General features: G+C 32.0%; 2 protein-coding genes across 2 annotated transcripts; one reads left to right on the top strand and one right to left on the bottom strand.

The window, feature by feature from the left end:
• Positions 1-1,752: 1,752 nt before the first annotated feature.
• LOC121173324 (heat shock 70 kDa protein-like) lies at positions 1,753-3,864 on the bottom strand. The gene has a single exon (XM_041008300.1). The coding sequence runs from the start codon at positions 3,753-3,755 to the stop codon at positions 1,950-1,952; it is 1,806 nt and encodes a 601-aa protein (XP_040864234.1). The 5' UTR covers positions 3,756-3,864; the 3' UTR covers positions 1,753-1,949.
• A 5,457-nt stretch (positions 3,865-9,321) lies between these two features.
• Positions 9,322-16,268, top strand: LOC100807936 (MACPF domain-containing protein CAD1). The gene is made up of 6 exons (XM_003542921.5): positions 9,322-9,776; positions 10,842-11,080; positions 12,604-12,799; positions 13,026-13,209; positions 14,588-14,742; positions 15,424-16,268. The coding sequence occupies exons 1-6, from the start codon at positions 9,513-9,515 to the stop codon at positions 16,063-16,065; spliced, it is 1,680 nt and encodes a 559-aa protein (XP_003542969.1). The 5' UTR covers positions 9,322-9,512; the 3' UTR covers positions 16,066-16,268.
• The last annotated feature ends 839 nt before the right edge of the window (positions 16,269-17,107 follow it).

Here is a 17,107-nt window from a genome sequence, read left to right as displayed (position 1 = left end):
AGAGAGATAAAAGAATTCATATGTTGATAATTCATCCATTCATATAAAATGTAATTTAGTTTATCTAACATATAAAATGTAATTATCAAAGTATCTTTAAAAAAAATCCAAAAAATCTCTATTTTTATTTCTTTAATAAAAAATAATATTTCTATCTTATTTTTCTATCTTATTCTACTTAAAGAAAATAATGTGTAATTACAAATTAAAATATTTCTTATCAGGAAAATTTGAGCTAGAGTCAACTGCAAGTCTATCAATAATACTAAAAAAAGCGGGTTAGGTAACTTAGGTTCCTTTTCCGTTTGGCTACTTCTTTGCTAAGGAGTTGATATTCATTGATTGGATGTACAACAACAAATAAAAAGTATCATTGATTGGATTTTGTTTTCTTCTAATAGCCTTTTTGGTCGTCAGGTTCTGATTATTTTTTATTTTTAAGAAAAAGGAGAGTTTTTTTTTTTACATGCTTGGTTACATCTTGAGTAAATGTTTAAATTATTTTTTAAAATTCAGTTAAACTGTAAATCAGTTTTTTTTAGCTTGAATGTTATTTGATTCAATTACCTTTTAATTATAAATCCAATCAGTTAAATTATTTGAACCATCGGTTATAAGTCTCACTGATTCAATTTCTAAAAATGACAGTAGACATTAAAAAAACATACACATTAATTTTTTTAAAAAATTTAAGCATTGATTTAGTTTCTTTACATTTTAAAACAACATCAATTTAATAATCTAATATGCAATTAGAAATTAATTTAATATTTAAATCAATAATCCTTTAAAATTATTTTTAGCCAAATTGACATTCGTTCGCATACATCCGTATTGATATGAGGATTTACTTTAATCTATAAACATGCACATTCGTTCATATACATCCGTATTTAGTATCAGCAAAGGGACAATTAATCCTTGTGCAATTGCGAGTCATAAACTCATACTATCATAGAATGTAACGAGGCCAATGAGAGGATGCTCTAAATGAATTTGTTCTACGAAAGTAAATGTTATTTGGAGTTCTGCCTAGAAATAGAGTTGGGTTTTTCATTTGTTCTTTGCTTGTTATGTTTTGCTCTCTTTTGTTGTTTTCTGTTGTAAGAAGTAAGAACTTTGTAACTTGATTATTGGCACCTCTGGTGCTAAAACTGAGTGTTGATTAATAAGATTTTTTTTCCTTCCAAAAAAAAAAAACGAAAGTAATTGTTAAAATATGTTGAAAAAATAAACTAATTTTGATTGGACCGTTTAGTAGTTGCCTTGATCAATGGTGTTTGGAGTGTTCTTAGGTGCTAATTTTGGGTTATAGATTATTTGATTAAGCAGAACCTTAGGTTTTCCTGTTCTGCCTAGTAAAACAAATATATTTAGACAAAATAAATTTTAGAATCCTATTATTTCACACCCCCATCTATCTCTATCTAAAGTTTTGATTCTCTTTTTTTTTTTTTTATCACATTTTCTGTACAAATGAGTAATGAGTGTAACTAAAACTCTCTCCTTTGGAGTGTGAAACCATAATTACTTTTAAATTTTCTTAACTACTAATCCAATTATGCCATGCAAAATAGTACAACCTAGCTTAGCAACATCACATGCCTTGACCAAATATGGAACCAATGCTCAACAAAAAAGTGAAAAACCCTGTTATCTTAATTTACGAAGCTTGGTGGTCCATAGAAAACTAATCAGTAATGGATTATGATTTATGAAATATGAGTAGTCCATTCCATAAGCACCATCATATCACAAAGGTACTGTAATAATTAATAAACACAACATTCCTTGCATCCATACTAGGCACTTTCACATTTTACTGATTTTAGGCATAAGCATAAACCAGTCATAACACTCAGACTGCTAGATTGAGTAACGAAGCTGGAACTATTTTACATTGCTTCGGACTCAACTCAACATTAAACTTGTTCTACCAAGAATTACCATTACATAAACTTCAAAACCTTTTCTTCCAACTCCTGCCTCTTGTACTCAAACTCATCAGTTTCAGCCAATTGGTTTCTGTCAAGCCATTCTATGGTCTCCTCCACAACCTTCTCAAGGTTCTTCACTCTGTCCCTCATTTCAAAAGCATAATTCTCAAGCAAGTTTTTTATCCTCACCTTGTTCCTCACCTCCTCATCCTCTGCCTTATACCTCACTGCATCTCTCACCATTCTCCTCATCTCTTCAGGACTCAACCTCCCATGCTTGTTGCTGATCGTGATCTTCTTCTTCAGCCCCGTGCTCCTATCTCTAGCAGTGACTTCCACAATGCCATCAACATCAACATCAAACCCAACATTGATCTGTGGAACTCCCCTTGGCGATGGAGTGAAACCAGAAAGCTCAAACTTCCCAAGAAGGAAGTTATCCTCTGTCTTCGCTCGCTCCCCTTCGAAAACTTTGATCAAAACGCTTGTTTGATTATCAGAAAACGTGGAGAAAACACTCTCCCTCTTGGTGGGGATCATGGTGTTCTTGGGAATCAACACTGACATCTCACCACCATCAGTCTCAATTCCAAGACTAAGCGGCATCACATCCAGCAGCAACAAATCCTCCACCTTCTTGTCTCCTTCGCCACTCAAAATCGCCGCCTGAACCGCCGCACCATACGCCACGGCCTCATCAGGGTTGATGCTTTTGCAAAGCTCCTTGTTACCATTAACACTGAACATGTCCTTCAAAAGTTGCTGCACCTTTGGAATTCTAGTAGACCCTCCTACAAGAACAAACTCATGAACTTGACTTTTAGCAATCCTTGCCTCCTTGAGGCACTTCTCCACCGTCTCCATACACTTCATGAACAAGTCCTTGTTCAATTCCTCGAACAAGGCCCTTGAAAAATTTGCATGTAAATCAACCCCCCCACATAAAGAATCAAGCTCAATAGTGGTTTGAGAACTTGAAGAGAGTATCCTCTTAGCTTTCTCACACGCTGACCTCAACCTTCCAAGAGCTTTGGGATTTTCACCAATGTCCTTCTTGTACCTCCTCTTGAAAATACTCACAAGATAGTCAACCATTTTGTTATCAAAGTCAACACCTCCCAAATGGGTATCTCCCACCGTGGCCTTAACCTTAAACATTCCTTCATCAATTGTAACCAATGAAACATCAAAAGTACCACCACCGAGGTCAAACACAAGCACGTTCTGCTCACCTTCTCTCCACCCTTTCTTGTTCAAACCATAAGCAATAGCAGCTGCGGTTGGCTCGTTGATGATCCTCAACACGTTCAAACCCGCGATTTTCCCGGCATCCTTGGTGGCTTGTCTCTGCGCGTTGCTGAAGTAAGCAGGGACAGTGATCACCGCATCTTTTATGAAATGACCCAAATGGGCTTCAGCAACCTCCTTCATCTTAAACAGCACCATGGAAGATATCTCTTCGGCTGCAAGGAGTTTCTCTTCGTCTTTGTATGTGACAGAAATCATGGGCTTGTCTCTGTTTCCAGGGACAACCTTAAAAGGCCAGAGCTTCATGTCTTGCTGGACGGATTGGTCGGAGAATCTGCGACCTATCAAACGTTTGGCGTCAAAGACGGTGTTTTGTGGGTTCATGGATCGCTGGTTGATGGCAGCGTCACCCAACAACCTTTGGGTGTCGGTGAAGGCAACGTAGGAAGGGGTTGTGCGGTTGCCTTGGTCATTGGGAATGACCTCGACGTGGTTGTGTTGCCACACTGCCACGCAGCTATAGGTTGTTCCCAAGTCAATGCCTATAGCTTTGACATTTCCGGGTGCCATGGGAGAACAACTTAGAACTTGAGAGAAAAAAAGGGGAGTAGAATAAACAGAGGAAAAGTGGGTAGTGCAAATGTGTATGTGGTTGATGAATGAGAAGTGAGACACTCACTCTGTGTCTATTTAAAGGCGTGGAAAAGAAACAGGGCGTAGGAGAAACACTTTTTCCCGTACTTGAGGGGAATGCGAGTGGAAAGAACCATGGAGAAAATTGGAGACGTTGATTTGGTAATTTACGAGGAAGGGAGGTCCTTGATTAATCCATAGTAAAGTGGGAAGAAAGTTATCTAGACTTCTTGTTAATTGTTACTGGCTCATTGAAGAGACATATTTTTCCAAATTTCTAAATTTTGGAATTTGTGATTTCAATACATAGTGAATTGTTACATTCTTTTTCCTCCTTTCACACAAAAAAAAAAAAAAATTGTTACATTCTCAATTTAAAAAAGAAATTAGAGAGGGTTACTATAAATATAGATTTACTTTTTTCATATTACTATTTCTTACGAGTACCTTTTTTTCTTTATCGTCAGAATAATTAATTATAAAATTAATTTATTTATAAACTAAGTATAATGTTAATAAATTTAATTATAAAATGAAATGAAATAGTATAAATATTTAATTATCAGATATTATAATATTTTTTGTCAATTGTGAGTTTTTTATATTAATTACGATAGTTTTAAATAATGTTAAAATTGATAAATTAGTAAAAAGGATCAAGTTAAAAAAAAGGCCAAATTGTGATAATTTTTTATAAATAAATAAATTAAAATAAGGTTAAAATATAAAAATATTATTTTATTTGTAATTTTTATAAAGTGTTAGAATGAGAGAGAAACTACATGAAATCCTATTTCGTTTCGAAATTAAGATCATCTTTTTCTTATTGACCAAAAATAAGATCATTTTCAATTGTGAAAAGAATTACAATAATCTAGTCGTTTGATTTAATTAATTAAATAATAAATTTATCTTTTGTAATTTCGTTTAATAAATTATAAGGGTGAATAGAGACTTCCTTGCGAAAAGAGATCGACAATTCTAATCATGATTTTTTTATAAAAAAAATTCTATGGAAACCTAAAAACAAATTAACCTAGCCTATCCTTCTTCAAGAGAATAGAAAATTTCACTGAAAAGGTAAAGGTCTTGATTAGAGTGATTGCAAAAAGAAAAAGACAAAAACATAAATATAATAGATAATATAATATTACAAGAAAATACAAAAAGTTATACGAGCAATATTAATAAAGTCTTAAGTTTATAGTAATACGTCACTAAAAAAGATTCACTTCACTGGTAAATAGATAAGATGTTGGAAAGGGAAATGCATATTCCCTTGCGCACTACCATGGTACCACCATTATTAGTTCTGCCCTCCTGGCCCATACGACTCCTTCTTGGCCAAGGGGTTCATTTGATTGGGTACTTTAGCCATATTAGGTTATAAGTGGGGAAAAAATCATATTAAAGTTAATAATTAAATAAATAATTTAATTTAATTTGAAATATACTACAACTGTATAATGCCACAAATTTATCAAGATCAATATAAATAATTAAATTAACTAATGTTAATTAATAATATCATAAATTTAAATTTATTTTAATAATCATAAAATTAGATTATTTAAGTAGTTGTTTCCTTAAAAAAAAAAGTAGTTGTTACTCAAACAAATTAAGTAGTTGTTATATTTAATAACACTGATTGTAATTTAAGAGATAATTTTTCATCAATAAGTCAATCAACATATTTAGGAATAGCAAAATGTACTCAAATTTCACGGATAGAATAATCTACATGCTTAAGGATGATATATATATATCATCGTTTTATGAATGGTCCATCCTTCCCGCTTTGTGCCTAGGTTGATGGTTTTTCGAAATGTTGAATGCCAGGTTGAATTGGATTTTTTACTTAGTAGGTAGGGACGTCCTTGTGGTTACTTTTTGGGTCCAAAGTATGTAAAATGTTGAGCATCAAATTATGGGAAATTACTTTCCGCATCAGTGCATCACTTAAATTGTTGGTACACCTAAACTATAAGATGGAAAATTTTAATATTGTTTTATTGTAGAATATTTTAAACAATTAAACTAATAAATCAATTATGTTATAAAATAATTAATCTACAATTTTTAATATATATTTAATACACATATAAATTTACATAATAAATTTTGTGATAATTAATTTTGATCTAATAATTAATTTGTTTACATATATAAATTGTAAATAAAAATCATAAGTTTAATACAAATTTATATATAAAAAAATACATTATTAACATAAATCTAATAATATATTTTTTGACCTTATTATAATTAATTTTGATCTAATAATGTATTTTTTTACATAAATAAATTTTAAATAAAAATTTATACAGATTTTGTCTATCCGTATGACATACGAATTGTCAATCCGTAATAAGCTTATGGATTCACAAGTCGTAATAGACTTACAAATTCGCAATCCGTATCAATTTTATGAAATGACAATATTAGAATTGTCCATCTTATGTTGAGTGTAAAGCAATTTGATTGGTGTGCAAAACAATTCTCCAAATTTTGTGGCACGTCTAAAGGTATATGTAGATGATGGCTCGCCAGTAGGGCTAATTTGTTGTTTGAAGAATACGACTTGTACCATTTCTATTTCAATGAAACTCTGCTTTGTTGGATAAAAATATTTATATAAAATTTAGTATATAAAACTTAAACACATTAAATTAAAAATTTACTATAAATCATATCAAACCATAAATGGACCCAAAATGCACTATAGATGTAAATGAAAAGGGAAGTACACATCTTAAGGTTATATTTAGATGCTTTTAATATTATTTTTAGATCTATTTAAGACTGAAATTTTAAAGTTATGTTTTGTCACTTTAAGGTGTTTATGTGCTTAGAACTTAGAGGGTTACACACCACGTAGCAGACTTGTTAGGACTCTTGATGGTCATTGTTAGGTCATAGTTTGGTGTTTTAAGACTCATATGTAATGTTGTTGTTTCTCCATTAAAAGGTTCAAGTATTGATGTGGAATTAATTATATGTTCACAATGTATACGATGGAAAAATCATGCATTTATCAACATTAAGTTGCATTTTGTTATGAGTGTGCACCAAGTTAGGGACTAGTAGTGTGGAAAGGCCAATAGAGGTTGCTCAAATATGACTTGAGGATATTTGGGCATAACAATACATACGAGATTAAGAATTTTGCAATCCTCATGTCATAGTGGCAATTACTCACATACATATGTCCTAACGAAGCCATATTTAGTCCATGATCAATATCGATGTTTACTAAATGATTTGTGTTGACATATGCCACTTACAAATTTGGAGTTGGCATGTTGATGCAAGTCAAGCCATACTCTTAAGCAAGTTAGGTCATGCCTATAAAAAATATACCTATAACAAGTAAAATTGTAAAGTCGAACTTCATATTTTTAATCAAAGTTAGGCTTAAGTCTATCAAAGCCTAATCTAGTCCAACTTATTTTTAAGTCATTGTTATAACCTAGAAACATTGGGTTGTTGTCACTAGTAAGTTCATCATGTAGAACCAATGTACACTAATGCAACATTCTATAACCATGATTGTTCTCATTGCGTTATGGGTATTTCATTTGCTTGATTTTTGAGCATCATAATTCATGAATAGGTTAAAGGCTATGAATTTTGTTTTTGTTGGGTATCTAAAGCTATAGTTTTTTTATGACATAATGGTAGAAAGACATTTTTAATTTTATTTTCATGCATTGTTGATTGATAATCTCAGTAATAAGTTCTAATAAAAGTTTGGGTTAATATGTAAGACATTTGATCAGATAAAAATGATAGTTTTTTTAATGGAAACAAAAATTATAATTAAGTGATACATTATATTATTGATTGATTTTTTCTTGTTATTTAACATCTCTATTTGATATTAATTTTAAATTATATTTATACATTTTTAAGACTTAAATATTTTTTGTGTAAAATATATTATTTTTTTAGTCCAACTCACATGTTTAACTTTTGGCCCTTGATATTTTATTTTATTTTAATTTCATGTATTTTTTATTTTGATTTTAGTTCTTTTGACATTATGATGATGTGGAATTGTTGACTTTGATTACATTGTTACATTATAACATATGTGGAATTGTTAACTTTGATTACATTGTTACATTATAACATATATGTGATATTTTTTTATAATGAGCTTTAACGGTAAAAGATAAAATAAAATGTTTGGGAAAATTAAAAACTTATAATAATTTTTTTGGAAAACAAAATTAAAATAGTTGTACATCGCTGAATTACAAGCACTATCATGTATTAAATGTTTGTTAATTTTTATAATAACATTATAAAAATCACATTAATAATAATTTATGATTACATGTTAATTTAAAATTATTTTATACTAACAACTTATAACTATTAATTTATTTTAAAAAACTAAAAATAGAAAACACTAAATTATAAGAAAAAACATATTTAAATCATATTTTTTTATTACATCTTGGAACTCGCAGGAATGGAGATATCAATGGAAAAATACTGTAAATCATAAAAGCGTATATAAGTTTTTTTTTTAATTTTTTTTTATATATAGTTAGTGCACAACGTGAAAATAATCTTTTGATGCCAATACAGGGATTGCATTAAAAGTTGATGATGTATTTATTAGTCTTTTGAAATCCTCTGGTCAAAGTAATTACTTTTCTAGTTTGTACAGAAATATAATCACAAAAAATATTAATATATTATATTAAATAATATTATTATGTTATTCTGATACCAAAAGAGTTACTAAATAAATCATTTTAAGATTAAAAGTAACATATCAAATAAGATAAACAGTTATGTTACATAGTCAAAAGAGAAAATTTATACATAAAAAATAATTTGTCGCCTATAATAATTCTCCAAGGCTCAACCAATATTAATACCTTTATGTAATATAAAAATATAAACTACAAATGTTTTTTATGGAAGGAATCCTACTCAAATTAGTAGAGGTATCATGGATGAAATCGATATTATCTCCTGTAACGTAATTTAGAAAAAAAAAAAACATAAGCACTTACTTAAAAAAAAGAAAAAACCCAGTCCAGCTTCAAATCTTCACAAAAATTAAAAATGATTGAATTTTCCACTGTATCCATATTAGCTTTTTGTTTAATCTTTATTTTTAAAAACTTTACATTTTAGTTTTCATATGAATTTTATAATGTTTAAAAATGAATTTTTTAATGTTTAACTTTCTGTTAATTTGTAGATAAGTGTAAATTCGTCACAACTCACAACATAGAGACATATAATTAAAACATAAAAAGCTGCACATATAATTTTTTTAAAACACAAAAACTAAAACGAAAAATTGATTAAAACATAAAAAGTTTGCACACATAAAAAGATTAATTAATTAAACAAAAACAATAAAACAGAAAATAAAAGAAAAGCCTCCTCTGATGCATGTGTATGGACACAATGGTCCCTACAGATTGCAAAATAACGCGTTTTCAGACAATACATTATTTATTATTGTTGATTGTTGATGTTGTCACAGTCAAACTGGAGTAGCTTACCTTTGTTGAGTTGAGACTTGAGAACAAGAGAAAGAAAGAGAACAACAGCGTAGAAGCCCTCCAACGACAACGAGGTCCAACCTTCTCTTCTCTGTAGCACCACTTTCCAAAAAAAACTGCACCTTTAACAATTGCTATTGCTATTGCTATTGTTCGTCAATTTATGGAAAACCCAACTTCAGATTCTCTCTCTGCCACTCTTGGCAACTCAATCCAAGCTCTGGGTCGTGGCTTTGATGTCACATCGGATATTAGGCTTCTATACTGCAAGGGTGCTCCTGGCTCAAGGCTTGTTCACGTTGATGAGGATCACACCAAGAACCTTCTTCTTTCGCATGACCTCGTTATTCCCAATGTCTCTATGGATGTTGATTGGTCACCTGGGAAGGATGGTATAGAGACGACCCCTGTGTATAGTTTCCACGAGGTGATGATGATTCTCTTCATTCCCTTTTCATCCACCCCTTTTGTTTCTAGATTTTTTTTCTTGGCTTGATTTTTTGAGGAAATACAAGGAAATGGATGAAAAAGCATCTGGGGCAGGAAAAATTTTCATTTTTATTTGTTTTTGTTTCATTATGTTGTTGTGGTTTTCATTTGCTGGTGAGTTTGGCTTGTGATTTCAATGTGTTGGACTTTGATTGTGTATTTTCTAACTGCATTGGCTAACTTAATATAGGGGGAATTCTGTTCCTTGCTTCATTTGGCTTCTGGATTAATATGCCACGTCCGTGGTTTTGCTAGGAATGCGTAAATGCATCATTAGTTGCTAGGAATTGGATAGTTCCAATGAACTCTTTTATGTCTACAAAAGGCACAAATTAGTTTTTTTTGTCAAGCAGAACATATTCAGGGAGTTCACTTAAAGCACACTTTACATGACTTAAGCTCTGAATGCAGAACATATATTTTATCTTGTAACTTCTGCAAAATTTCTACTTGTTATTGTTTGGTTATTGTTAGTATTTTTTTAAAACAAGTATCTCATCTCTAAAGGAAGTAGTGACGTGTTTGGAGCTTAGGATCAATTTCTTTATAAAGGATATAAAACTTGGATTTATTTTTAAATAGATAATAATCTGAACTCTGAAGAGTGATGCAGCGAATTCTTCAAAAATATGAGAATGATAAAGTAGTGGAGAGAGATTGGTATTATATCTTGTTGAAGCTACTTCAAGACATTTTCTTTGAGCATTATTGCAAATTTAGCTTCTTTCAGAATAATGGATCACTTACGATATAAAAAAGTGCACTGTTTTGTAATTCTACAGTTCCTTCGAGTATCCTACTCCATTTCTGTTCTTATCTTGTTATGGAATTGATGATTACCAGTATATACTATTTGGCTATAGTTATAGTGCTGGTGTTAGCAAAAAAATTGGACTTGTAAAAATGATTTTGAATGGGAATAGTGCAATTTTCTCTATGTTTTTCTTCAAAGTTTTTGCAAATGTTGTTTTTGGTGACCTTATTTGATGACTGAATTTTTCAGATGGCGAAATATTTCAATGAGAGGTCAGGCATAACAGGACATATTCCACTGGGAAGCTTCAATTCCATGTTCAATTTTACTGGGTGCTGGATGGCTGATGCAGCAGCCACCAAATCCCTTGCCATGGTTGGATATTTCATTCCTCTGGTTGAAGTTAAACTAAACAAACTAAATTTGGTCTTGACTGATGAAGTAAAGCACGCTGTTCCTTACTCTTGGGATCCAACATCCTTGGCTAGGTACACTATGCTTTTGCTGTTTTCTATAAATAATTTTAATTAATAATGTCAGAAATTTAAATTTTATTCAAAAGATAACCTTAAATGATTTAAGTAATGGTAATATTTAATGACACTACACATAATTCAATAGATAATTTTTTTCCACCAATTAATGTGAATTATATTGATAGGCTAACAAATGCACCCACTTGCATGAAGAATGAGTGAACATCTCATTAATAGATTTCACAATAAATTAAGGGTGTTAAAGAGAATTAGCAATTAATGTATCTGAAAGTGGGTCCATGTTTCTTATAATAATTGGGATGAAAAGATGAACTCATTTGTTTCTTATATAAAGGACTGGAGAGAGTATTTAATTAGCTCTTTCTGTAGAAAATGGTTTTGGCTTGAAGTCTAGGAACATGGAAGAAATTTTGTAATTGTTAGGTTTTATGCTTTACACACAGACTCTACTTCAAAATTGACACGTATACGATTCCTAGCTTCAATTTTGTTATTAAAGAGAAGATAAACAAAGTTTTGTTGCCTGGAGTTAAGTAATTTCAGTATTTATTAATGTTTGTCCATAGCAACTTCTGTTACTAATATATTTTTGCGAAACAAAAAACTAAAATTCACAAAATCCGCATGTTGTTCACACATCTCTCATTCTCTTGTTGAGTGTTATGACATATTTATGTGTATTTATTCCTTTACTCTTAGGCGTTTATGGAAATCATGTGAAGCTAAGATTGATGGGTGATATTAGAATCTAATATGTCTTCTGATGACTTGTCTAAGACATGATTTTAAATTACTGGTTGCAACTTCAATTTTCATATACCATATGGAGTACACTGACATGAATGATAACTGCGCACTTCTACATGGGACATTTCACTATGCCATGTGTCAAATGTGGTGCCTTTGCCCCATAGTTATGAAGTCGTAGAAGACAATGAAATTTATCTTTGTTGTCGTAGTTGTACTAGACAGTAAAGATTGCACAAGGCATATTTATAGTTTGACTTAAGTTGATTTGTCCCAAAACTTTCCCCCTTTCCACTCAAAATCCAAAAAGAGATAAGTTAAACATATAATTTAGTCCCTATACGTTTCATGAATTCTCAATTTGATATACATAAAAACTTATTAAATCAGTATTATACATGTAAACATTACTGGTTTGGTCCCTTCCATTCTTAAGTCCCTTATGCATTCTTAATTTGGTCCCTATACATCTAGTGTATTCTTAATTAGGTCCTTATACGTGTAGTGCATTCTTAATTTGGTCCATGTAACAAATAAGAATGTGCTAAATGTATAGGGACCAAATTAGGAATGCCCAAATTGGTAATGTTTGCATGTATAGGAACCGATTTGATAAGTTTTTAGGTATAGAGCCCAAATTGAGAATCTATGACATGTATAGGGACTAAATTATATCTTTAATAAAGAAATAATTATATTTGCATTAGCTGGATGAGATGGACAAAGTCAAGTTCTAATTGGAAACTTCTTCACTTTCTTCTTTTCAGTTTTATTGAGAATTATGGTACCCATATTGTTACATCTGCAACTGTTGGTGGAAGAGACGTAGTGTACATCAGGCAGCACCAATCATCTTCTTTGTCTGCTTCAGACATTGAGACCTATGTAAAGGACATTGGAGATGATAGGTTTCACAACGTTAAACACTTTTCGGGTCCTGGTCCTTTAAAGTATAAGGAGAAGGTCAGTATTAACAAATGCCTTTACCCCACTATTACTAGTAAACATACAACTTTTTCTACTACATATTATTTGTGCAACTTCCTTTATTTTATGAAAATATATTATTCTTGTTTAGCCTTGTTCATTTGTTTGTTGCTATTGCACTCTATCTCATTGAAAACAATTTAGTCACTGATTCAATACAGATTCTTGAAATCTCAGTAGTCCTTTCATTTTGTTGCTGTAGGATGTTACTGTCATATTTAGGAGGAGAGGAGGGGATGATCTTGAGCAAAGTCATACTAAATGGGTGGAAACTGTAAAATTGGCACCTGATGTCATTAACATGAACTTTACACCCATTGTTTCTCTTCTTGAAGGAGTGCCTGGCATAAAACATTTGGCTCGTGCTATTGATCTATATCTGCAGTGTGAGTTCTAATCCAATTTTAATGCTGTGAATCTAAATTTTGTTGTTGCTTATGATAATTATTAAAGGTTAATGAACTAAATGAGTTCCATCCCATGAGTGATAAACATTCTCAGAATATAAATTCCAATATCAGTCAAGATGGTTTTGAAAACAGTTTGAGTCTTGTGGATTTACAATGAGACTTTCTTAACAACAAATTTTTAGCTGCATAAACTAAATAAAATTAAAATACTTCGAAACTCAACCCAAATAGAAACGTAAAAGAATAATAAATAAGATAAATAAAAGAAAAAGGTTTTTGGAAAGTTTGATGAATACAGTGCTTAATAGTGGTCTGCTTCCTTATAGATATTTATTAAAGTCATTCAAATCTGTCTTTCTTGGAAAATTATTTTAGGGTATGTTTGAATTTCTGGTAGGAGGTGCTCCAAAAGTATGTTTGGGAGTAAAATTAGTCTCGGTCATGTTTGGTTATCTCCAAAAGTAGGTTTGAGAGTAAAATTTTGTCTGAAAATTCAGTTTTAGAGAAGCAAGACCTGGGATGCTTTGTAAACTCAAGTTTAACCCAAACTTATGTTTGTAAACTTTAATCAAACATGCACTTACCCAAATCAGCACAGGATCATGGTGACAATTTTGTGATATTCGGATGGAAAATGCTGATTTGCATGGAAAGGATTTTGTGAAAGTTGTAAGAATTGATATGATTTGTTTGATACATGTAATGAGTGTAGGTAGTAACTCCTTTGGTTTACGACCCTGTGCATTGTTATGTGTTCTTACTTTTTGTAGTTAACTTTGTAACAAATTTTCTTGATTTAAATTGCATTAATCTATTCAGATTATGTGTCTATGTAGCTGCAAGAAGAGAGAGCTTGACACCACAATAATTTTTTGGTGGTTTCTTCTTTTGCCTGTATACATGTCTGCCCCTGGGATTTGTTGGAGATTTGAAGAATATCTGTTTTTTCTGTTAGTTTACTTTTTTGAGTGCATAGATGCTGGTGTTCCTAGTGACAGTATAAATTTGAAGTTTTTTTTTTTTGAGGCTCAATGAACCAGAAAACTGAGGGCAAGTCTTGGCGCAATGGTAAGGTTGTTGCCTTGTGACTTGGAGGTTATGGGTTAAAATCCTGAAAACAGTCTCTCTGCTTGTGGGGGTAAGTTGCGTATATTTACCCTCTGCAGACTCCACTAAGCAAGCCCTTTTGGTGAGCCAGAAAACTAACTATGAAATTACCAAAATTAAAGGAAATTGAGGTAGAAAGCTGGGACATTAACCCTAGACATGATGACTTCTAGATAAGTATGACAACTGATACTGTAGATTTATATAATATATAACCTAGAATTTACCTATCTGTTATATTTACCAGACAAACCACCTATCGAAGACCTACAGTATTTCTTGGATTTCCAAATAACTCAAGTTTGGGCACCAGAGCAAAATAATCTACAAAGAAAGGAACCTGTCTGTCAGTCTCTTCAGTTCAGCTTGATGGGACCTAAGCTTTTTGTCAGTCCAGATCAGGTAATCTTTACTATATTCTACTTGACTGAATAGGGCATCATCATATTATGCCAAATAAAAAAGGACAATTCACAACCCAGAACATAAAATGAGTGCTAAAACTATCATTATTATATCACCTATTTGATTGAATTGAAGATAACTATCAAGATGTTTCAGATACTTTCTCCGTCAATTTACTGTTAACTTTGAGAGAGTAAAACAAAGCCAGGTAACCTGTAAAAGTGAGAAATGCAAGGTTTATTTGAATTTCAACAAGAGTTCTACCTATGTTGTTATTGCTGAAAATAATTAAATAGTTGGTCCCAAGTCTTGATAGAAGACGAGGGTTGTTTTCAGGTCATCAACAACAAAGGTAAAACTTTGTTGAATCTTTATGACATGGATTATGATATTCATGTTGCAATAAGAAACCAAAAGTTGTCCTCTTTGATAGGGACATGTTTTGGTTTGCTAACTGGCTTATTTGTGTCCATCTGGATAGAGGTCAAGCATTAATCCTTCATTTATTATAACTTGATTATAAAATTTGTGGAGCAAGTTCATGATTCCACAATTATCACTCGTGGTTTCTTGAGTTTTTGAAAATACATCATGTATTTTCATTTGTAAGCCTGTAACTCTACAAGCATGTTTGAAATTTCCTCCCTAGCCAAGTAACACCATGACTTGGTGTTGCAGGTAACAGTTGGACGCAAGCCTGTCACTGGACTTAGGCTTAGCCTAGAGGGCAGCAAACAGAATCGACTTGCTATTCATTTGCAGCATTTAGTCTCCCTCCCGAAGAACCTTCAACCTCACTGGGACACACACATGGCCATAGGTGCTCCCAAGTGGCATGGTCCCGAGGAGCAAGACAGCCGTTGGTTTGAACCAATCAAGTGGAAGAACTTCTCCCATGTAAGCACTGCACCAATTGAGTACACCGAAACTAGCATTGGGGACCTGTCCGGTGTTCACATTGTCACAGGTGCCCAGCTTGGTGTTTGGGACTTTGGTGCCAAAAATGTGTTACACCTCAAGCTCCTTTTCTCTAAGGTACCGGGATGTACAATACGGCGGTCCGTGTGGGATCACAATCCCTCCGCTCCTGTTGCTCAGAGACCAGATGGTGCTTCATCATCATTGATGAAGAAAACCTCCGAAGATAAAAAGGAAGATAGTTCAATCCACATTGGAAAACTGGCAAAAATTGTGGACATGACAGAAATGTCCAAAGGCCCCCAAGATATTCCTGGTCATTGGTTGGTTACCGGGGCTAAGCTTGGAGTTGAAAAAGGAAAAATTGTGCTGCGGATAAAATACTCTTTGCTTAACTATTGATTGATATTCTTCTTCTTTTTCTCTATTTGTTATTTGTTATTTTTTCCCCTTCATATTAGAAACAGTAGTCAAGCATTCTTTGCACAGGGAATCTCGGAGTTTTTTGTGTTGTAGATTTTGCTTTAGTTATTTAGTTAATGGTCATTTAGATGTTGATTACATTTCTACAATTTTAAATTCAATTTTGTTTATCTACTGGACAATGAATATAATGACTTTAGTAGACAGACAGATAATGACCTTTTTTTATACTATACCATTTCGCTTGAAGATAGCTCACATTTGAAATTTTTAATTGATTGGAGATATTTGGTGAGCTAGTTGAAATAGTAGTAGAAACAACACGTGAGGCTCTTCACTCACCCTTCCTTTCCCCATACAAAATAATCACCAATCATGCAACTTTGTTTGATTCTATTAGTATGGTCTATCGTGAGCGCTTGGCATGTCTATATCAGTTGTCATCTCTTAGATTTTATAAAAAAACGTGGCAACACAATGCTCTTTTCTGTGACAATAATAACAGTACAGTAATGGATTTATAGTTGTGCTTTAAGTATTGTTACATCTCAATGATCTCCAAACAGGATGTATATTTTTCATCTCAAAATGTAGCTATGCTTCTCACTAGAAGTTATTGCATCACAATAGACTGTGTCCTTTTCCAATCTCTTGTTTTAAATAAATGAATGGAATTGTACGTTAAAAACAGCGGGCAAATTATGTAAAAGTCAGTCAAAACTCTAGCTACGGAAAAAAGTGATTTTCATGTTGGTTATTTTGAATTAAAAAAAAAGAAAAAGATTAAAATTTGTTGGCATCATTAAGATTCAAAGCGAATAAAGTGTGGCGTTGATGCAGTTTAGGTTTTTTTTTTTACAATCAGAAACTTTGGTACTTTCATTCAGAATAGCAGATGAGATGCATGGAGGTACACGTCAGACACCTTTTAATTATACTAGTCATATATTACGAATACTAGTTTGTAAAATGTAAACATATATTCACCGAAGTGGAAAAACTCTTCAAATGCTAATTAATA

The sequence above is a fragment of the Glycine max genome, chromosome 13 (genome assembly GCF_000004515.6).
Source record: "Glycine max cultivar Williams 82 chromosome 13, Glycine_max_v4.0, whole genome shotgun sequence".
NCBI lineage: Eukaryota > Viridiplantae > Streptophyta > Magnoliopsida > Fabales > Fabaceae > Glycine > Glycine max.
Note: the sequence above shows the minus strand (reverse complement) of the source record. Positions and strands in the feature narration are given on the sequence as shown.